The sequence below is a fragment of the Ambystoma mexicanum genome, chromosome 14 (genome assembly GCF_040938575.1).
Source record: "Ambystoma mexicanum isolate Mex_15411 chromosome 14, UKY_AmexF1_1, whole genome shotgun sequence".
NCBI classification, from domain to species: Eukaryota; Metazoa; Chordata; class Amphibia; order Caudata; family Ambystomatidae; genus Ambystoma; species Ambystoma mexicanum.
The window spans coordinates 399,513,947-399,538,657 of record NC_090940.1 but is presented as its reverse complement, the minus strand read 5'-3'; the positions used below and the strand labels follow the sequence as shown (position 1 = coordinate 399,538,657).

At 44.9% G+C, this 24,711-nt stretch overlaps 1 protein-coding gene across 1 annotated transcript in view; it reads left to right on the top strand.

Annotated features, from left to right (window-relative positions):
* PLCB2 (phospholipase C beta 2) overlaps positions 1-24,711 on the top strand; it is a 1,211,696-nt gene that overhangs the window by 705,212 nt on the left and 481,773 nt on the right. Inside the window, exon 12 of the mRNA XM_069637528.1 lies at positions 17,554-17,636. Within this exon, the coding sequence (XP_069493629.1) occupies positions 17,554-17,636 (83 nt within the window). The remainder of the gene's footprint in view (positions 1-17,553; positions 17,637-24,711) is intronic.

Below are 24,711 nucleotides of genomic sequence, written 5' to 3'. Positions count from 1 at the left end.
ATATAAAGAGATAACCACAAATGTTGCATTATCTAAAGGAATCAAGGAACATTTAAAAATGATCAGATTTAATCGACTTATTTCTCCGATTTCTTTACATCTGCATCATCTAAATGTGATCTTGTGATTGTAGTGGAAGCTCCATCATCTCCCTGAAACACAGTACTTGCGTTAATAGGGAAGACAGTATAGCAAATGGAATCACGTTATATGATCACGCTCGATGGAGCTGTCAGTATCCATACCTCATGCTGCTGAACAATATCTAGGGCTGTTGTCAATGTGGTGCGCACTTCCGAAAGCTGTTGCGCCGATTCGTATCCGCATGGTCCCGCTTCCACCGGAATTACTTGAATGTCAGGCTCCGCATCAAGTGCGTGGGTTGACGATTCAACAACAGCCTGAAACATAGTATTTGCATTAATAAGGATTACAATATTGAAAACACAACACACGCTTGGGGTTGACCGCACAGGTACATATCAACGGCTAACCACAAATGAAACATGGTGTAGAACAATCAAACGACAAGTATTCCAGTCCTGATGATCACGGTCAGTTGAGCTGTCAGTATCCATACCTCGGGCTGCTGAAGAACATCTAGGGCTATTGTCAATGTGGTGGACGCTTCAGCATCTCCCTGAAAGACAGTACTTGCATTAGTATGGATAACACTAATTATAACTGAAAACAAACACCAGGGGACGACAACTAAGGTGTATATGAATTGGAAAGCACTAACCAAACAATTGGTAAAATAATCACACGATACATACAAACTATTACTTGACATGCATAAAACAAGTCTGTAGCGGAATAGCCAAGTATGATTACCTGATACGCGCTAGAAGTGGTTGATAACTGCGAGCATGTGACGGAAGTAGAATGTTCTTGCTTCAGATTCAAGGGATAGTCAAGAAGTTGTAAAGGTAAATTATTGTTTGATAATGAAATGCCAATATTTAAAATTGCCATGTAAGGAGACAGAATACACGAGTAATGCGCAATATAGCACATTTCCCTGTGCCCATATACAGATTTCGTTTGTGGGTTATGAAATCTAAAAATAATATATTTGGATAAATTTCATTATTCAAAAAGCTATACACTCATATCAATGTCGAAAGTATTACAAATTGGAAACAACACCTAAAATATCAATGAATCCATTCGGCTACCTACACACTACTGCAAGGCCTAAAGCTAAAAACGGACACTTGACTCACCAGTGGCAGATTGTGGATGAATAGAGTGGGAATAGCGTTTGCAAGCAATTTTCGTGTCGATCGCCGTTTGTTCTTCTTTGTTACCCAAGATGTAGTGTACATGTTCGAGGGAAAGTGCCAGCTGCAGATGCGGTATCGATCACCCCTCTTGTCCTCAAAGACTTGTTGGACTCTACTTTCCAGCTCATCCAGTGGATATCCGCAATGTCTGACCCATTCTCTTATTCGATCAACAGTTTTCGGGAATACATGCATTGTAGTGCCTTCAGATTTAGCATGGGTCTTCGAAGGGCAACCGCTAATCGAACAGGCAGGCATTGTTGAAAATTCTGAAAAGTAAATATCAAGATTATTATAAAACCTTGATTAATAAAAATGTCATAAAAAAGTAAATGAACCATACCATGCTCAATGCAAGGTTTCTTTTGGTCGCCGGAACTATACCAGTTCATCATGTGCGGCTTAGTATTTGCATAAATCACAGAAATGTCTGTTTTGTCTTGCACGAAAAGGAACCATGCTTACATTATAGACTGGACCCCCGAAGGATGCAATTCGATGACAATTGGCACAGATGAAAATAAATAGATGTATTGATAGCATAACAATTGAAACTCAAGTCAATAGCAATGAGACCAATGACCATAGCTCCATTGGGTACTGTAATAGCAAATAGATTGAAATGTAAAAATGACCGAAATATGCCTAGGATACATGGCCTTACCTTGACCAACAAACAGTTGGATTCAGCAGGCCGAGCAGTATGTTGCAGGAGTACAGATAGATGGCCACAGGTAGCACACTGACGAGTTTGCTCGAAGCGGTCACAGATAGCACGGCGACGAGCAGATTAGCATAGATCTCAGTGCTTCTAAGGTAGAAGGTTCAGGAGTTGACTTGCAAAGCACAAATATGTTCTCATGAGACATATCAAGTGGTTTATAAAGTATTAGAAATAGGGGTGTGTTTGTGAATGAATGACGTGTGTATGTCGTGGTATTGCAGGGGGGCGGCCTGCCTCAGGGAAGGCCTGCCTGGAGACACGGGGTCTGAGGAGGCCATGTGAGCGATGGCCCCTGGGCGTGGGATACCTTTTGAAGTGTACATGCTGTTTGGCACCTTGGCCGTTTGCGCCTGTCACAGCCCCCCATGCCAGCGCTCATCCCCGGGTGCGAACCGCCTTTGATAGAGGGGGGTGGGATGGATGGGCCTGGGGCGTGCAGATAAGGCACAGGAAGACTTCTGAATGGAGACACACTTATGTGGATTGCAGGGGGGCAGCCTGCCTCAGGGGAGGCCTGCCTGGAGACACAGGGTCTGAGGAGGCCATGTGAGCGATGGCCCCTGGGCGTGGGTTACCTTTTGAAGTGTACATGCTGTTTGGCACCTTGGCCGTTTGCGCCTGTCACAGCCCCCCATGCCAGCGCTCATCCCCGGGTGCGAACCGCCTTTGATAGAAGGGGGTGGGATGGATGGGCCTGGGGCGTGCAGATAAGGCACAGGAAGACTGCTGAATGGAGACACACTTATGTGGATTGCAGGGGGGCGGCCTGCCTCAGGGGAGGCCTGCCTGGAGACACGGGGTCTGAGGAGGCCATGTGAGTGATGGCCCCTGAACGTGGGATACCTTTTGAAGTGTACATGCTGTTTGGCACCTTGGCCGTTTGCGCCTGTCACAGCCCCCCACGATAGCGCTCATCCCCGGGTGCGAACCGCCTTTGATAGAGGGGGGTGGGATGGATGGGCCTGGGGCGTGCAGATAAGGCACGGGAAGACTGCTGAATGGAGACACACTTATGTGGATTGCAGGGGGGCGGCCTGCCTCAGGGGAGGCCTGCCTGGAGACACAGGGTCTGAGGAGGCCATGTGAGCGATGGCCCCTGGGTGTGGGATACCTTTTGAAGTGTACATGCTGTTCGGCACCTTGGCCGTTTGCGCCCGTCCCTTGCCCTTATGTGATGTTAAAGGACACGGGGCATCCATTTTTGTACCCCCTTTCCACTCCATTTTGGTGACCAGGCCTCACTGCGATAGTACAGCGCGCAGAACACATGGCCCACAGCCTCGTTCCCACTCTGACTGGAAAACTTCAGAGGTATTTGCAACAGCTAATAAATGTAACACATCACTCTCTGAGATCACGGTCCTGCATGTGAACCTGCCTGAACCAAGCACATGGCTCGTTCATCTCCACAAACGTGTCCTTGCCCACGCACCCTCGCCAGTGGAAACTTACTGCCATTCTGACCCTGTGTCCCTGCAAGGTATTCTCTTCATGTGCCAGACCACTGACCACGGCATGATGCCCACCCAGCAGATCCCCAACTAACATTAGACCCCTACTGCAGTATATTGTTGTCTATCAATAACAAATGCCACATACCGGAGATTCTTGTGAGCACAGACCCACACTTCAAACACTGTATTATAGTGGTCAAGACCCTTGACCTAAGGCCTCTATAATCCAATGTTCATTGATAGTATTGATATTTGTGTGACTTTTATAGAGACATAACCAACTGAAAGACTTTGAACAAGTGTTATTTAGTGCATGCATTATTGATAATAGATTATGTTAGCTTAGATAGTGACCACCCCGCTTCACAGCGACCTGAACTTCACCCATTCCGAGCACAGGTGTCTGACGTCCATCCTTGAATGGAGACACACTTCATTGATTTAAAAAATCGAAAAAACCGTTGTTAAAATATATGTGGTGTTTTATTTTGTAGCTTATTTTGATGACACAAAAATACAAAAGTTTACACATTGTACAGTTCAGGTTACAGCACAGCGAGAGAAAATCCCCTGTACTGACCGCTGTCACTCGGGAACGTTTCCCTTATGGCACGAACGGCACAGGCGGGTATCACTCTTTGAACGCGGTGTCCAAGCATCCCGTGAAGCCACCAGGTAAAGGAACGATAGGCCACCAGCCTGTACGACCTGTGAAAAGGAATGAAACAAACAGTTTTTAAATGACCAAGATAATTTTACTAAACGTTTGTTGTCAATGACAATTCTTGTAACTAATGGCATTCTGCTCGGACAAATGCTATCTAGACACTGCACACTATTGAACGAATTTCATGCGTTACAATGATATGTATATGTAATTTTGGATATAGTAGAAGACCATGAAATAGTAGTGGCATCACAAGCAGAGTATACTTACTCGTTACTCGGATTACGAGGACGAACAGTTGCGCGAAGTTCGTGCATAAGCACCATCATTATCCTCAACACGGACCGTGCGAGGCAGGCTGCCCTGAAGTCTGGCAGCTCGGTGATGCATTGCGGTCGTGGCTCGCTTTCCGAAATGTAGGCCACGCATCCCGAGTTTTAACAGCAGCAGCAGTTCTCCTCCTCGGTCGGCATTAGCTCGCACCTATTGCATGTGCACCAGGTGGAAACACCGTCCATGCAACTAGGTCCAGTGTCTTTGTCCGTTGATTCGTCCTGCCAACTGCTGTCCGAAGCCCCATCGTTTTCGCGTGTTTCCCTTTCCAGTAGTTCCTCCTCGGTATACTCGGGCTCGTACATGTAGGGCATTATTGTATCCATTGTGTGTTGCACAAACTAAAATAATTGATAGCGGTAGTACTGGTATCTGTCCACATGGACTACAAGCAACGAAGGTAGCTGACCAGAGCACAGAAACGAGTCACAGAATACTCAAAGTAACACAGAGAGAGGAATGGAATCGAAAATCTGCTGCTGTGTGTTGTGAAACGGTCTGTTTATACTTATTGAGGAAAGAGGCGTCCTGCCATTTCCATGGCGACACGTCATTAGCTGAAGCGCAGCAAATGTTGGCACAAGACGTGCTTTGGCGTTGTGAAATGGGTGGTACGCGTCTGCTGATGACAGGCTCAGAGGCGGGGGATATGATTTAGTGCCGCAAAAGCAGGTCAGCCAGGGCGATGGGGGAAATGATAGGATTATCACAAAATGGCAGCTCCCTGGTGCCTGTTTTCGCGTGCGTTTTATGGACGAAAACTCGGGTATGGTCCATAGGAAATTTTTCTAAAATCGAGCGACTTAGGCTTAAAAACACATGGCCGCAAACCTCCCATGTGTATCAGCGTGATTAATAAGATTATCGGACAGACACAGGAAATTGTCACAACATTTCTAAGAAGTCTAAAATAAGGGCAACCTGGACCTAGCGACTTTAAGAACTCTAATTCCAGAAACAAGAAATCATAGGATGAGATCACAAATAGAAGGTTTGAAAGAAATACCTTCCGGTTTACTCTGCCTTGACATGGAAGGACGTCCACTGGTGATTTAGATAGGGATCCTTGGGTAACCATGAAGGATACTAGCACAAATACATGAGGAATTTACCAATGAAACCCCTACAGGGGTAATGCTTTTTTGCACCCCACCTGAGGCTTTCGGCAAGAAACTTGTGAGGGTCTGCCTGGGAGGATCATATCCATGTTAATGAGCATTCAGACGTCTGCAAGAGTGAGCTGTAAACTCATTTTCCAGGCAAAATAAGCTGCATTGGAAAAGTGAAGAGTAATTGTCAATGTTAGAAATGGAAGGGGTTTCATTTATAATTGTTCATGGATGACGGGCTTAACACCAACGAGTGGTTTCTAAGCGCGGGATCAGGATTCAAACCTGTGCTGCTAGTCGTGGTCTTGCTTCCAAGACAAGCCCTTGCCCTTGAGCTATCCTTCCTCCGTGTGACGCTGGGTAAGAATGCTTTCAAGGCTTTTGATCTTTGGCGCATGCATTTTAAAACCAGCGCTACAGAGCCCATGGATCTGCTTTTTCCCAGAGATTCTGCACTATGACGTATAATAACTGGGTTAGGCGGGAACCTGTTACGTTTACACCTTAAAGTACGCAGTTCCCTGCCGTCTTATTTTCCTGATTTGCATGGTGCAGCAAAAGGGGAGGGTACAAGGGTAGTGCGCCTTGAAACACTTGTGTATAGGGGCGTTATAAATGCCATATCATATCATATCTGCCGTGCTAATGAAGAAAACGCCACTAGCAGCATTTACAATGGAGTCTGCCTCCTTTTTGTTGGTGTAAAAAGCCAGCAGAGTAGAGTGGAAACCACAGCATTTGTGCTGGCATGAAAATCCATGCTGGACGGAAATGCTGTGGTATTTGCATAACAGATAGAGAGGGGGCAGGAGAATCATAAATTACTATCCGCCCTTCCTCTCCTTCATTCAAATTAAGGAAATTGTGCCTGGCGTGAATGAAATGCGTAAAAGCCTTATTTTATGCCTGACATACGGAAAATGAGGTCCTAAGTGTGGCATTGCTGAATAGGTGGAAAAGGGTAGGCTGCAAAGAAACGAAATTCAAAAAGCCTTTGACTAACAAATTCTAACAAACGGCTAGTAGAGCTGGGGGCCACAAGAGGGAGGGTTACCCCTAGAAAGGACTGACACTCCGTATTCTGCCACCATTTGTTTTACATTATTTAAACTGATCGTTCATTAGGTTCTATTTGTTTTAGTAAGCCACAAAAGGTGAATGTTTTGAACTGAAATCGTCACTTAAATGGCTGAAAGGGAAGAAGGCAACTGGCTCAAACATTGATTTCGTATAGACCTACACCTTTCTCACTTCCTTGAGTCATTTTTTTTTAATAAAAGCCAGGCTGTCCTGTGAGAAGCGAGGTGTAGCTACGAGCTGAGTGTGCCGGGCATTGCAAGCGGTGAGCGGTGAGCGGAGATCCAGGAAGAGCTGGGAGGCTGCAAGCAGAGTCGAAATAAGAGTGCGGTGGCACAGAGGAAGAGCTGGGAGGCTGCAAGCAGAGTCGAAATAAGAGTGCGGTGGCACAGAGGAAGAGCTGGGAGGCTGCAAGCAGAGTCGAAATAAGAGTGCGGTGGCACAGAGGAAGAGCTGGGAGGCTGCAAGCAGAGTCGAAATAAGAGTGCGGTGGCACAGAGGCAGTTAACACAGAGCTGGGCTTCTGCCGTCTCTCTCCATGTTGCTCCATCAGGCGCCACTGCTGGCAATTAGCTCACATAGTTAAGGCGTAATGGATGCTCCTGGTTGTGACAAAGCTTGGCCTGTGGCACAGGAGCTGATATTAGGCCACACTTCCTGCCTTTAAGTCTGCCTGTGTGAAGTCTGATTGGCATTGCAGCTTCCTGAGTGTTGGCTTTCTCACAATGTATTAGCCGATGACCCAGGTGGCTGCTGACAGGCGTGGGGGGTTTTCAGCTTGCTGTCTGTTAAGGGGGTGGAGGGCTCTGCTGGGCACGCCCACTGGCAGGGGCACAGCGCTGGCGCTGCGCCAAATAACACCACATGGCAGGAGTCATGGTGGCATAAGACTGCCGAGCGGAAAGCCGCTCGGCAGTCTTATGCCACCATGACTCCTGCCCTTTATTGGGATGATGACACATCTCCCACGTGTCACATCACACGTGACTTTCACATGAGCCCAGGAGGGGCTTAAGTCAAAACACCACTGCTGAACAGGTGTTTGATTGTGGTTTTAGCTGTCTCAGTAGAGTGTACCTGCGAGAGGAGTTTGGCTGTGCTGCTTTGCTGGGAAGGCAATGTTTGGTGGACATTGATGGCATTGTGAGCTTCTGCCCCTTTTGGAATTTGGACAGGATAAAAGGAGCTGGCATGAGCACCAGTAGACTGCACCGGCGAGTGCTGTAACGCTGTTTGGCTGTGGCAGAAGCGGGAGAGATACCAGCCGGCTAGTCTGCTGTCACATCACAGTGATACACGTTCTTTCTGCCAGACTAGCAGTGTGAATTGTAATATCGGTTTTCGCAGCTATTACAAGATCTGAACGCAGTGTGTCAGCGCGTCCAGGGTGGGTTTTCAGATCGCAGTCTTCTGCCCGCAGAAAGTGAGGAGAATTGATGACTGTCAACCCAGAAAATAGGTCCTTTTGGAAAAGAAAACAACTAAGTGCATATCTTGTTGGAAGAAAGTCGGCAATCAAGACACAGTTGCATTGCATATAAAATACCTGGCCAATAAATTCCGAAACAGATATGCCGGCACTTAATAAAGAGAAATCCAAATATGACCTCCGGTCTAAACCGAAGGGGGCTAAGATAAACTGCACAGCTTGCTGTAAATGATCAAACGAACCCCGCTAGGGATAAAGATATCACATGGGATGAAACTCGCTGTGGGAAAATCACGGATTATTACGTTGCTGAAGTGGGTGCACAAATCCCCCCTATAGTCCTGAGTGAGGATATGACTGAAAGCCAGGCACAGCATTCTGTAACCATCGACAACAACTCGACAACAACTCGCATTTAGAGTTATGGTACTCATTTCAAAAACAGCCAAAATGAGCAATTAGTGTCGACAGGCTCGCCAAAAACACGGCTATCAACGTCGCCTGCTCTCTTTTCTGAGTCATCTGTGACATCAGTGACTGGGTGCACAGTCAGGGACTGTAGCACATCATCCCAGGGAAACAACCAACTGGCAACACTGCAGTACACCGTGAAGAGCTTGCTAAAGTTGTGTGGCAGGATCTATGACGAAGTTGGGGTGCAGAGCACCCAGCTGGAGAAATTGAACCTAATCGCCATACAGAAACCTATAAATGAACTTGACAAAGCAGATCCGGTGACAGAAAGGCTCAGTGGCTCTTAAAACACAACAGGCCCAACCATGGCCAGTGTGGAAGACGAGCCGATTGAAGTGCCAATTTTTCCAATGACTCAAAAAGAAAGACGACGAATAAAAAGACTGGAATTGCTGAAATCCACTACTGAGCCCAGGCAATCTGATATTAATACCGGGTAGCATGAAATAATCGTCTCAGCTGCTCCTACAATCAATGAGGGATGCAAACCTGAAAGAAAGAGGAAAATGGCTAAAAGGAAACTAAACAAATCTAGAATTCTGACAAGCTAGTTCGTTACAGACATGCTGCCAAGGGGGAACTGTGATCGTGGGGACGAAGATAAATGCCTAAATCACAGTGACGCTGAATCGACTGGGCTGTCCGGTGAGGGAAATGACATGGCGGATATGGAACAAATCTCAGCGATGGAAAATGATGGATATTTGAAAGGGGTAAGGCCCAGCTCCCGAAATGGCTTTGGGCCTAACAAGGAATTTTGGAAAACGCTGGAAGGCCGATGGAGAAGTTTTTAAAATCAGCAGCCTCTTTACAAGTCATGAAGGAAAATGGCTCAATAGGAATGCCATACTGTCGATCATCCAAACAATCCCTCAGCTGAGGGTTTTGTTATCTAGCGACCTTGAGTATGTGGAGCTTGATGAAGATGGAAAAATGACCCCTTACGTGTAACACTGCTATACGAGCCTTACAGTTGACCTCATCACAGCGTGTCAGCAACATTTTCTGTGTATGGGCTATGACCTTGAGCCCAACATTGCCACAAATGTGACCAAGAGAGACTAAAAACAGGATATGACAGAGAGATGTGAAGATAAAGTCTACACTAGAAATGTCAGAGACAAAGTGGGAAACATAACATAGTTCCGGAAGAGTAAGCAGACGGGTATCAAGAGGGAGCTGGACTGGGGATGCTTAGCTGAATTTCTGCCGCGTAAAGTACAGAATAATCCTTGATTGCTACATCTCGCTACATGGAGTACCTGGGGATTCCGACATTTCACTGATAATGGGGGAGGCTATAAAATGCTAATCGACTATGATGTTTTCCCACTGCAAGAGTGCTGGCTAACCCAACCTATAATCATGGATGGGTACAGAATTGTCCAAGCTATGGCCACTAGAAAACTGAGAAACAATTGAGAAACTGATGGGAGGCCTGATAATTTGGGCATCAAGTTAATTTGCGGTGCAAACCATAACAAATAGCGTAAACTTACTGGCGGACGAAATTACAATCCCTACAATTGGTGGGACGCTCGATTTGTTGTTGGCTAATGTGTATGATCCTCCAGGTGTTGGAAGCACACATTGCATACAAGAGCATATGTCCCTAATAATAGCCAATTGGTATCAGACGACTGGGGCCATATCTATCATAATGGAGGGGGGCGTGTTGGGGGGGTTTAATGCTCATTGCATTGATAAACAAAGAATTGGGTCTGCACAACACATGCAGCCTCTCGGTAACATGAGGCAGAGGTCTCAAAATGTGGCTGGCCAGCATCGGATGAGGATCCTAAAAATGTGGGCACTATGCATGCTAAATGGGCTGTGATGGGAGACATGCCGGGAAATTATACTTGGAGGGCAGTGGGGAAAAAGGCAACACTTTGGGTGTGGTTGGAGTGTTCACGGAGTGTTCACGGAGTGTTCACGGAGTGTTTGTGCACTGAATTGTACAATTTTTGCAGTCTCCCTTTAGTGCCTTTGGAAGCAAGGTAGAGCTCTGCTCCAAAAACTCTACTCCTAAGTCGAGAGCGGTGGAGTGCGGTTGGAGTGTTTACAGAGTGTTTGAGCACCGAATTCGTTCATTTTTGCAGTCTCTCTTCAGTCCTTTGGAAGCAAGGCAGAGCTTGGCTACAAAAAACCCTACTCCTAAGCGGAGCATGGTGGAGTGCGGTTTGAGTGTTCACAGAGTGTTTGTGCACTGAATTCAACAATGTTTCCAGTCTCTCTTGAGTGCCTTTGGAAGCAAAGCAGAGCTCTGCTACGAAAACCCTACTTCTCAGCGGAGCGCGACAGAGCGCGGTTGGAGTGTTCACAGTGTTCACCAGTGGATCAGTGATTCGGATATCATCACAAGGCGAACAGAGTTTGTGGTGTCCACTAGCAATGGTACTGGGAGTCTCTCCTTGAATATTTATTTGGGATGAGCAACACCGATACCTGGGAAGAAGTTTCTCCTTACTGCACAAACTGCTGTTGGGACTGGGGGCTAGCTAGCCTTCTAACTATATTCAGTACTCACTCTAATATTTGGTGCTTCCTGTGACTGCCGTGACTTCTGGGTGCAGGTAAAATAGTTCTTTTTGGGAGGTGTGTCACTTTGCGCAACAGCTATAATGGCGGGCAAATTGCGGCCAAGGGCGAACAATTATAATATATGAAAAAATCTCCCTATAAAAAGGGCCAGAATACTTCTGGTATACGAGAATGCTCTAGGGGCTCGAGAAATGTTAACCCCAAACAGTTATCTACCAGCTCGCCCCGGGTAAAGCAAATAAATGAGGGAGGAGCTGCCACGATTACGACTTACTTCAACCCTGAAACCGTGGTGCCTCACCCAACTCCAATACAGGATGGGGTTGAACATTTGCCTATAATCCCTCGTACTAAGCAAGTCATCAATAACAGTGATCCTTCTTTCTTGGCTATTGACAATAATAACTCCCTCCTTCTCTTGTGTGATTCACTACGTGATAGCCTATCTGTGGACAAGTTACCGGCATCAGACATTATAGAGGCTGCACAAACAAGTACACTGCACTCATATATGCAAGAGAACTTGCCAGTGCCGCTGCCAGTAGAGCATAGCTCCTCTCAAAATGGGGCCACATAGCAGAGCCTGGCGGCATCTCCTAATCTGTGTCCTCTGGAAACTGCTTTTGGGGGGGCTAAATATATCTGTAGATAATCCTACCCAGCATAGTGAGGTGCAAGGCCAACTATCTGCATTGCAATCTGCCATAAAGGTTTTACTACGAATGTGTGACAAAATATTGGAGGAGGTTACCGGCCTGGCTAATACTCACTTGAACAAGGAGGAGGGTATTAACGTCCTGGATGACCTTATAGCAGCTGTTGATCAACAAGCCGCTCTTTGCATAGATCAATGTTCGAGGGGGGCTTCAATAGAGGAAATCGAAATCTAAGCTGATCAGTCATTTCAAAATGAACAAGCAAACTGTGTTGATGTAATTAGGGACACTTGCACAATGTACTTAACAAGAAGACAATGCAGGCAACGAAGAATCAGAACGACCATTTGGCTTCTCAACAACGAAATCAGGAGAGCTTGATTGCGCAGCAGGGTGCAAATAAGGCAGCTGCTGATAATTACCAGAAAAAGAAGAACCCTGGAAAGTGCAAGAAGGCTGCTAAAAGTAAAGGCACCTTAACGAGCTGGCTGCTTGATGAAAAAAGTAATACTGAAGCGGCTGCTCAAATCTCTGCTGAGATCAACTCACCAAATGACTCGACTCCATACTACGAGCCCTACCTTTGCCTGTAACACAAATAGAGCCACCATCATCTACTGGCACGCGAGATATCCAACCGGTGCCCATGATAATACCAAAGATTAATGATGCAGTTTATGATCCCAAAGAGGCCATTACTGATAACTCCTGTATTTACTATCAAGAGAGCTGCACAAGGCATCACGAAATTGAAGCCACATATCAACAGAACAGATTCTTTGCCTCTGACTCGCAAGATCTTGCCTCTAAGAATTTTGGACTCTAATGACTTTGAGTAGATCGAACTGACTGTAAATTCTAAACATCAATTTAGTAGAGTCCATTGTTAATCTGGTGATACAGCAAAAATGGTACGATCCTATAAACATAGATATTTAGAATTAGGATACGAACTTGATGCCAAGGAGGAAATCGAGTTAAAAAACTATCCTAACGTGCCGTGTATGCTGGGTGAATGGGACACTCTAAACATGTCGAGCAAAAGCGCGGGAAGGGTTGATAAAATGAGTACCTCACAAGGAAATATTATGGGGATTCTGGCTGGTGCAGAATGTTGATTGTCCGACCACCGCTGAGAATTGATTATGGTCGATTTGCACTTGGAACACACCAGGATTCGTACACATACTAAATGCTGGAGGGTCTTTACAATTGCTTTTACAAAATGATATTTTTCTTTGGCGAGAATGTTGGCTACTCACAGAGCTCAGGATGGATGGATTACAAATCTTTCACATTTTAGCAAATAAGGGCTCTGGGGCTGCCCTTCTGGTGGCCTTGTGATTGGTGTAAAAAATGATTTAAAGGCTGATAGGACAATTTCCATATATTAAAGACGAGGCTGATATCAAAATTGGAGCGCTTGGTTTGGTGTACTAATTGCACTCATTTGACAGGCTTGAAAATAGTTTCGGCCGGTGCAGACCACCTGGTACACACATTTAAAGCACATCAGTCATATTCGAAATTGTGCCCATCCGCCGAGCTATGGAAATGTCTTCTTTTTTTATGTATAAACAAATTACTAATACTTGCAGTTATTGACCCTGTGCTAGGTATCCGTAAGGAGGGCAGATCCTGGCGCCTATACGGTTTTGAAAGAAAAAATGGAGTCTGCACAAAACGTCCTTACAGAGTGTCTCGAACACAGCCTGCTGTATATTAAGATGTTGGAACCCTTTATGATGGACCTTGATCATATTAAAAGTGACCCATACTGGGCCCATTGTTTTGAATTCGGAGCACAAGTCCATACATATGGCACTTTATACTGTATGGAGAGGAGTCTTGGCCACTGAGAAGTTGGTAAAGCAGAGCCTAGTCTGAACTTTATGAGTAGTGCTGCTAAAACTTTGCTAAACTTTGCACATACTGAAAACTCTATATTTCGTACTTTTTGTATTTCTTTTTGTATTTCTTATGTTTATACCTATATAAGAATGATTGGGTCTTAACTAACTGTGGAGATGTGACCATAATGTTTCCCCGTAATGAAATGTAATGAAATGACTTGATTTTTAAATGTAATGAATTCTTTTAGAATGTATATTTAAGGAGTGTATATATGTTTGCTGTTATATAGTTGATGGAATTGAGATTTACAGCCTGATTCATGGAATTATTTGCACGTAAAACACACATTTGTGCGTCTTTGTGCCCGAAAATCCCTGTTTGAGGTATGGGGATTTTCGTGAAGAATGGCGCGCAAATGTGCGTTTTACTCGCAAATAATTCCATGAATCAGAGTGTTAATATGATATCATATTATGTGAAAGCTCTTTTTGGAGATATAAACATAACAATACATTTAAAAAAAAATATTTCTTCTTCAGGCCACTAGATGTCGACAGTTTTGTGTCACTAAAGATTCAACACACTGTGTATAGTGACCACTCTATTCTCGAATTAGCTGTAAACCTGTGCAGAGTGGCAAGGTCTAAATTACATGTAGGAGATACTGAGGTAAATATGGGGGGAAAGTCCATTGAATGGGCACAAGAAAATCTGGAGGCAATGAAAGAGGTCCTCATGGAAGACTGGGAGGCCAGAGTACATAACAAACCACCTTATTCGGCTGCTGACTGTATCGAATGGTTTTCACCGAGCACCAATAAAGTTGCGGTGATCGGGAAGGTACATGTATAACAAGTTGATAAGTTGCATGCAGGTGTAGATGACCCTGCTATCCGCAATGCAAAAACAGTTTGAGGAGCACCATAGGATAAATAACAAGAACTACTCCTGAGTTTGAGGACAGGGTGAAAATGATAAATAAGGAAAAAAAAACAGCTATCGACAGTGGCTGAAGAGGCGGCGCATCTCAATGAAAATGGCCAGTGCCGGCAAATGTTGAGCCTAATTAAAAAGAGAGACATGAAGCACATATGGAAGATCAATAATGATATGAAAACTCCCCCGTCTTACAGTGTCACTAATTCAATCACTGAAGACAATTGGACTAAGCATATTGGGAAAGTATTTGGGGGAAGGACCAAACAATGGGAACATTCCCTACAAAGGGGGAATAATAGCTTTGAGCTCACTTTTGACACAGAAGATATATCATCTCTGATTTATAGGCTCAAGAATGCCCATGTGCCTGGACCAGAAGGTCCAGCCAGCATAGTTATAAAGGGGAATCGGGAGGCCTGGACTAAAATCCTGATGACCCTGGTCTCTCGGGTAGGTAAGGAAGGACTAATCCCCGGGTCATGGAGAAGGGCAGTACTAATACCCATCTATAAGAACAAGGATCATAATGACCCGGCACATTATCGTCTTTTATCAATGCTTGACGCAAGCAGGAAAATATATGCATCCCTAATATTAAGGGATCTAAATAAACGGGTGCATTTAAAGCAAATACTGTCCCCTCTCCAAACGGGGCTTAGAGCTGGTTTTTCCACTTCCGATGATATCCTTACACTGGCCCTGCTGACCTCTCAGGCCAGAAAGAATATTAACTCTTCTCTCTACTTGGTCTATATGGACTTTAAGTCCGCCTTTGATACGGTCATTAGAAATTGTTTGTGAGCCCAGCTGAGGAGTTGGGCTATACCTGAGCCAGTGCTTGAAGTGCTACAGCAGTTTCACGAGGGAATGAGTGACCTGGCGAGATTGAATAGCATGTGTGCTTGTACAGCAAGGATTTTCGCCAGCAAGGTTTTAAAACAAGAGTGCGTCCCTGCGCCCATGCTGTTCAATCTCTACCTGGAGGACCTCCCGTCTAGACTGGCCACTGCCCATTGTTTTATCCCTAAGGCCGGCAAACAGTGATCCATTGGTTGTCATATGCTGATGATGTGGTCCTGATGGACCACACTTTGGCGGGCATTGAAAGGGCTTTCCATGAGCTCATAAAAAACGCCCAGGAAAATGAGCAGATCATAAACATGGACAGACTCATGATAGTCACTGGATCACTGGGTATCACTGTGATATCATATTGGCTGTCTTAAAGAGTGTTACTGTAGACAAATATCTAGGTTACAAATGAGAGTGGACAATAAGTATGAGGACATTATTGAAACAAAGGAACGAGATGCAGTTGCCCGAACCGCCATTCTGAGGGCCTATGCTGGGCAGACAGCTGGGTACAGCACTGAGGGAGTCCTGCTGGACTATAAACAGAGCATTGTCCAGGCAATAACATACGGGCTTGAAGCCACCCTTATGTCAAACGTGACTTGGCTTAATAAACTAGAGGGGAACATTTGGAGGACACTCTTAGACTCCCCCAGTGTGTAGCGATTGAGGCTTTAAGAATAAAATTGAGCCTGACATCTTTGGTGGGATTGTTGTTCCTACGCATGGGCGTGCTGTATATTAAAATTGTAAAGGAACCTGAGTCCCCATTACTGAGCCTACTGGGGCCACATATGATGGTCGGCGGTAAAGCCTTGATGGATGAGTATGTAAGACTAAACAAACAAGTGTTTGATGAAATCAGATGGACTCCCTGCTGGGAGGACAATGTACATATTATCATAAGAGAGTTTAAAAGTAGGCTAAAGATAGGCATTGCCCAATTTGTTCACATTTTATTGATCACATGGTAAATCTGGCCGAATTCGGCCAGTGCCATTTGATCGATTTAATTCAAACAAATTTGGCAATCAATAACGAACATGGGGAGCAGGGGGTTGCAGGGTTGTCCCCGCTCCACATGTTCAGTAGTGATTGCCTTGGGGTAGCGTGGGCGTCCCCCGTTTCCTGAGGACTGGAGGCTGGGGACGGGGGAAAAAAAAGAAAAGCGGACCCTGAGGCTTCTGATCAGACCCGCTTAAGAGGGGGGGAACTGACGCTGCAGGGTCAGAAGCAAGCAGAGAAGTGAAAGGTAAGTGTAGGGGAGGATGGGGGGTTGTATTGCGGCAGTGGGGGGTCAAAGTTTTGTCAGATTTGGTTGCAGAAAAATTATATTCACTGCGAAATTGACCTCGGTCAATTCCACCACTAACAATTCTGCCATGTTCAAATCAGGTATATCCCAAAGATATGGGACTGGGGATGGAATTTCAATCCCTTGGGCAAATGAATGTCTTACAAAGAATATGCGAGTTTCCAATGTGAGCATTTATGCCCTCAGAAGTATCTAACTTTGTACCCTTCTCCTGCCCTGAGGAGATTTGTCCTCCTGCTATCACTTAAGCAACTTTCAACCCGAGCAGTACATGACCCGAGAACTGTTACACCTAAGAAACATAGGTGATGTTGGTTATGTAGGTGCAGCGTTACTATTTAAACAAATAGACATGTTATGTCTCAATGTAAAACACAGGGGGCTGTACACTTGTCGTACCACATGTTGTGAATGCGATACGATCTGACTCCTTGTGGAATGCCTTTTTGCTAGCCGGAAATAATCATAGGAACATGGCATCATATGAAATGTGGCGTAATATGAAAGGACAACTCGTGGAAGCTGATGTTCAAGAATCTGACGAGGTATAAATATTATACATTGTTTTCTAGGATTTGATTTTAATTGAAACATGGCGCTGAATTTTTTTTTTATTCATGACAATGTGATGCATTATAATATTGTATAAAGATATGTGAAAAGTTCATTTGAACTGTAACACAATTAAAAAAAAAAAGCCATTTAAATGTATGTTTATTAAATATATGGGCTGGACGGTAGTTTTCTTTAAGCACCAAGCAGCAATATAGGTTTTTTATCAGCAAATAATTCATAATAATCAATAATAACTACTAACAAGAACACAATTCTTTACCGCAGGACGTGATTGAGGCCATTGCAGAAACTGCTTTCAAAACCAGTTTGCACCCTGTGGTCCTGTCCTTTGAGAACCATGTTGACTCGTGAGTATCTGTTTTTTAGTTTTAGCAGCATCTCTAAAACTCAATGTTCACAATAGAGGATTCCAAAATTCCACCATGTGATTAAATGTGTTTATCAGTGAAATGTTTCTCTAGCATCATTATTCCATAAAAGTGCACCAAGGCACTTTGGAAAAAGCAAGTAAATGACATACAAAATGCAAGCATCTTATACAACACATGAAACACAAGTTAACCTGTAAATTTGCCCGCAGAGGCGGATATTTTAATGTTCTTCTTAAAGACACTAAGTGGTTAATTTTGAATTGTGTGGTAATCCCACACAGAGAGGAACACATTCATGGACACGTACCTTCCGCCGCCGTCTCTTTGGGATTGTCATACTTTTCAGGTCAGGATGTAAGAAAGGCGCCTTAATCCGGGTGGTCTGGGTACAATGCCATTTTTACCCTCTGACCAGAAAAGAATGAATACCTATGTAATCATGCTGCAATTAACAATCGTAAAAAGCAGACGGAATCCAAGTGGATGCAATCCTGTCTGTCTGCATCAAAATTAGATACAGGTGGAGAGGCTAGTGGTGTTCTTGCATGCATCCATTCCACACTCTGTTGAATCAGTTATGATTCCTCCCAGAAACCTGGTCTGGGACCGTCCCCTTGTGCCCAGGGAAAAGCAGAAACTTCCTGATCCCGACCCTGGGGGTGATGTACTGCGGGAGTATCACATGGGGGGGGGGGAACAGACCAGGAAGCCTGGAAAACCCCCCTGTTTAACTTTCTCCATAATCCCGCACTTGTAATGGCTGTTTGCCAAATTGCAGAAGTTGAAAGAAACACCTTTGTTGAAGGGGACTACAAGTCCCATAATCCCCGAAGTACTGGCACGAGGAAGAGGGTGGAACAGGCAACCTGTAGCAGTATTAAGGCAATTAATCCTAACAGCCCACACCTGAAGGAACCTAGAAGGCATAAAAGGCCCCCTCAGGTGCAGGCAATTGGAAGGAGCTAGAACTGTGACTGGAGTGCGAGCTGTAGCAGTAGTAGCAGAAGGAAGAAGGCACGAGGCTGGCAAACCAAGCTGAAAGTGGGAGAACGAGGAGAGGGTCCTGTTCCTCCAAACCATGAAGTGCAGAGGCTGCACAGCGGAAGACGTGCAGGTGAGCTGTCTTTTCACATGTGTGCCGGGTGAGCCTGATTGCTGCGGTTGCTGAGCCGCAGACGTGCAGGAAACTGAGGCAAGAAGTAATTAGCAAGCCTTAAATAGCCTGGCCCCAGCCACGTCCCCCTTGGCTCTGCCTTGTGGACCCACCTTGCCACTCCCAGGGATACTGCACGTTCAGCCCAATGTTTCCCTATGGCCTAGCCCCGCCTGGATGCACATGGGGAACCTGCAGGGAAGGAAATAACACGTGCACCCGAAATAAAGTGTGCAGAGCACAATTTCTCATGAGCTTGGCGCCAAAGGCACCAGGACTGGGTCCACCTAGGCCCTTTAGATGATGGAACTAGTGGTCCTTGCCCAGTGGCCATGACAGTATTGTAGTAGTCCAAATCAAGAGACGTACTGTGAGACAAGGTGGCTGTTCTCATAAAAAATGAAGTAGAAGTGAAGTTGTTAAAAGATGAAGCAGCAACACTATTAAGTCTTCCTCACAACTATACAATTGTGAAGCTCAAAACTGTAATCAAGATAATACAGAGTGTTAATGAATAACTGTATATCACTGGTGTTAGTGGATATTGCATTTCTTTTTGAAATATGGCAATTCTTATTGAGGAAGGTGACAAAGCATCGTGGCTGGGATTACCATTGGTGCTATTTGGAAGACGTGGAGAAGGATATTTCACCAAGAAGAAGAGATTTGCTAGTGCAATTTTGGTTAACAAACTTTTCAATTGACTTTAAAATATCAATAACTGATTTAAGACATTTCTTTCTTTGGTTGAACACTAACAGATCTGACTTTGAATCCTGGGGAAGGGAAGTCACCCAGAAAATTAGAAGGTTATTCAGAGACTGTGAATGTTGTTCATGTAATGTAACATGGCCATACATTGTCTTTGTGCATTTTCCGTTTAGTGTGAGGGCCAGTTATCCCGTGTTAGAGTGTGTCCCCTTAGCTTTGGCGAGGCAGGGAAATCCTCAGCAAGAGTAGGGATAGTGAGGGATTTCTGAACATAATTTCTTCAATAAAATGGCAAATGTTGGTAAATCAACAAGCAGTGGTCCGCCTTACATTACTGAACCCTCAAAACGCCCCCACGCCATCCATTAAATCCATTATAAAATGGCAGGGATCGTAACATGCAGTAAATTGTCCATAGCGAATGCCTGGAGGCTAACATAGGAGGGTATCTGTAGAAGTGAACTCATCAAGCCAATGAGTAACGGGATACCTGATAATTATGAGGAAGTAGGAAAAAAAACAATTTTTGAGGTGATGGGGATATAAGAAAGGGAGACGCTGCACTCAGGTCAGTCCCCTGGAGACGGCCCTTCAGAGGAGGTTAATACTCTGACCGGTCAGAACATGCAGGTCCAAGCAAGTGCTATCCACATCCTGACTCATGGGGATCTTCAACCCCATGGTGAAATCTCCAACATCTCCAAGCATAGACTGATGACGTCCCCTGGGGGTCATCTAAGAGAACATAGGTATTGAGGCAGACTCAGAAATGCCCATTCAAAACCCTTTCAAAGCACATGCTGAAAGGGATGCAGACCAAACCATCATACGCTCACTAGCCTGCCCAGGTCTTCCTAGTGCACTCCTCACCCTCAGTCTATTGGATCAAAGCCGTGGAGGGATCTAGCATCACAAGACATCCTCAACGCCATCTTCTGGCACATGACAGACATCATTTAGGACCTGCTGTGTTCCTTGTTAGTGCTGCACCCGGGTAGCTAGATTAAGAAGGGCAAATACATTCATATTAAGTTCTTTGGTCAAGCATGCGAAAACCTAAATATATTGATTGTACAATGCACCCTTGTGCTGGTGATTAAGTCAAAGCAGCTCTGACAGAGATAGATTCTGAAATTGAAAACAAAACCTAAAGTTGAAACAATTGTACAATCTGTCATTAAATATATATTGCGACAAATACTTGGCAAGGGTGACAGGTGGGGGAACTCATTACACCACAGAGAATATGTGCAAGACTGAAGATGCTGAAGTCCCTTTCAGCACAAAAGAAATTAATATTTGGTGACAGACAAATCGAAAAGAGCTTCCCGCCTGTTTTACACAGCTGATGATACAGAAAACAGCGTGGCTTGTTTCTGTCTCTGAAAGGTATGCAGGGAAGGGAGAACAAGATAAAGGAGGTAATTCATGGATTATTTGCGCCGAAAAAAAACAGGATTTGTGCACTATTCTGCTCGCAAATCCCTATTTGTTAAACAGGGATTTGCAGGCAGAATGGCACACAAATGCCGTTTTTTTCGGCGCAAATAATCCATGAATTACCCCCAAAGTCTCTAGAGCGGGAAAAAGAGAAGGATATAGGGCATGATTTTTAAGGATCAGAGAAGAAGATGCAAAGGAGCAGTGGACAGGGGTGTATAGAACCTTAGTAGGAAGTAAGACCACTGGGTTTTGATCAAGTAATTGCCACCACCATGGCGCTGTTTGCAACCCGCATAGACTACCTCACATCCCTGTAATACAACCACTCTCACGAGTGATGTTTTAGAAGTAGGAATGGCTAGAGTAGCTGGTTAATTGTTACTGGTATCATTATACTTTGTATTAACGGTCTGCATTCTCAAGAACTATTCAATATTAAAAATACAAAATAACAAATATATGTACACTACAAAAAATAAATAAATACAAAAATTCAAAAATAAAAAGTAAACACTGTGGCTAATCATTGTTTATGTTATGTAATGTAACTCGCAGTTGATAAAAGACCATTCAATTTCATTTCTGCTACCCCTGATTGTAGGTAAATGACTCACTCTGCTGGCACTGGTCTTATCCAGGAAAACAGTCATACATCCTGCGTTCACAGCTTATTCAGGTATACCAGTGCAATAAAAAAAAATATCTTTATAAAAAAAGGCCCAAAATTATCTACTATTCATTTCCATTACAAAATCAAGTATAGAGGATGAGGTGCAACGAGGGAAGGGGGGACAGCCGTGGAAGGGCAGTGTTGGGGGAGGTGGGTGACACTGATGAATTACTCTTACTTTTCAACAACAACAAAAAATACATTGGATATGCAATCATTCTGAAAATCCAGTGGGTGAATCAATCAGTGGTTTGTTTTGTAATACACAATGGTTTAATTCGAGCCAATGCAAATACATAAAACACGGTACTAACTAAGCACTCTAAATATTTTATTGTAAATGTGAAGCTTGCATCGTCCACTTAATAAACAAGAGCGTATTAAGGTATCGCTTGATAAATTATGAATCTTTTCAGGCCTACTCGGGCATGGACCCCCCTTTGTTTCGCGTATTATTAAAGCACCACTTGGCAAAGTCTCCAACACATGACAGAGCTTCGGTCACAAGAGGCATAATAGTTCTGGTTGGCACTGTCAAAAGCCCCTAGGCCGGATTTTCAAAAGCGTTAAGCAAAGGCTGAGTCCCATTGAAAAGCACTTTGTTAATCGGGCCCACTGTCTCTCAACAGTAACATTGAAATCAAATACACACTGGACAGAAGAAACGACTTGCATAATAGTTTCCTATGAGGTTCAAGGACACACCTACACACCATACCACACTCCTCGCTTTGGCTTCAAAGCCCTGTGGCCGCGGCTTAAGGCAAACATCTCAGCCGCTCAAAGGCCATCCAAAATGGACAGATTGTTTCCCTTAATATTGGCACTTGAGGCATCAAAATAATCTGGTGCCATTTTAACCCTTCGTGTGCTACTGTGATGCCCGGGCCAGGAGTTTCGAAGATGGCGTGTTGCTAAAAAGGTGTCACCTGAAGGCGTACCCAGAGAATATGCAGAGCAGGCCCGTTCTCCGGCGTCACCTGAGGGCGTAGCCAGAGCATATGCAGAGCAGGCCCGTTCCCCGGCTTCACCTCAGGGCGTACCCAGAGAATATGCAGAGCAGGCCCGTTCTCTGGCGTCACCTGAGGGCGTAGCCAGAGCATATGCAGAGCAGGCCTGTTCTCCGGCTTCACCTCAGGGCGTAACCAGAGAATATGCAGAGCAGGCCCGTTCTCCGGCGTCACCTGAGGGCGTACCCAGAGCATAACCAGAGCAGGCCCGTTCTCCGGCATCACCTGAGGGCGTAACCAGAGAATATGCGGAGCAGGCCCGTTCTCTGGCGTCACCTGAGGGCGTACCCAGAGAATATGCGGAGCAGGCCCGTTCTCTGACGTCACCTGGGGGCGTACCCAGAGAATATGCAGAGCAGGCCCGTTCTCCGGCCTGGAGCTCCAACTCATGCCATTGTCCAGTCAACCCTTTTCCTGGTATGTCTGTGGACCTCTCCTGCTAGAGAAATAGCTCATTGAGTGAACCACATCCCAGACGCCTGGGATCTGCCTGCAGGGCCGACTCAGGCCTTCATTCTTCTGATGCCAATACATTGAGTACCATGAGCTTGCGCAATTATAACACCTACTAATACAGCGCTTAGAAGAGGGATAGGTCCGGCATGTAGCACTACTTGCAAAATGTATCATTATTGCATTTGTGTTCCACTCATTGTCATCAACCATCATTGAAATCAGAGAAACGCTATGGCACCTAATCCAGCACTCGACGGCTATCTTGCCCTCACCTACAGTCTCACAAGGGGCATGTTGCGTCGGCTGCCAATGTTGCGCCTTCATCCGGAGTCAGAACACATTTTACAATATATTCAAGTGTTTCTTGCTGTTCGATGCTGCTTGCATGCTGAAATGCATGGCATTACGGCATCGTTCTGTAAATTTCACAAGCATGCCTGCTAACCTTTTAATCTACTTTGGATGGCAGCTTTTGGTTTGGCTAACATCTCTTATCAGTTCTTTTAATAGCATCGGTTTGTTTCCGAGCATAAAATATTTACCATACATAATGGGCACAAAGAATTCAACATTCTAGCCCTTCCTGGAGTGCACTGTAGCAAAGCCCTTTTTCTCATTGAATTTAAAATGTACAGCGTGCTGGAGAACTGTAAAAATACTACAAACAGAACGCAAATATGGTGTGTTCCTTCCAGGGCTGGATTTCTAAAACATCCTCCACGAATACCCATGACTGGGCCCAATACATAGGTCATGCTGTGCCCCGAAATCCCACTCCAAGCGAAGATGTTTGGGTAGGGAGTTCCACAATATGGAGGATGATGGCCCTATTCGACTCTTCCTTTTGAATTCAGGAAGAAGGACTGGAGTACTGTTAATTCACCTCAGTGTTGTGTAAGATGTGCAGTGCTGCAAAATGCATGTGACGTAAGCTGGGCTTCTTCTATGATAAGCAGGTGGGAAATGCAACTTTTATTTTAAAACGAAACCATTCCGGAACGGTTTCTTTTTAAAATAAAAGTACAAGAGCTGTAAAACGTAATTTAAAAAAGTAGAGGAGCACCGCTGCCGACCGCTCCCGCTCACTTCGACCACTGCTTACGCATTACCCCAAGCATCCAGACTGTCACCTCTCCTCTTCAACATTTACATAACACTCCAACTGCAACTCATCAGTCTCTCCGGCTTCACCCCCTATAACTGCCCAGATGACACACAGCCGACACACAGCCTACAAACTGGAAGAAAAAAACCTTCAATGAACTCACCAAACCTAAAAAGATGTCATGCGAACATGTATGCAAGAAAGATGGATACACCTCTAATCAAATTGTATTCTTTTCTTGATGGAGTGCCAGTGAAGCGTGTGAAGTGCAGGGGTAATATGTTCAAACCGTTCCATCCCTACGAGTAAACTTGCTGCCGACTATTGTGCTCTTTGCATCTTTTCCAAGAGGTATTTTGGAAGCCTGAGATAGAGGCTATCGGCATAATACCTATTTATAAAATGGCCAAGGTACATTGAGTGAAGGGTGTGTACGGTAAAATGCGTCATAGAGTGTGGATTTGGACAAATAAAACGTTTCATAATGGCTCTCACTTGTGGTC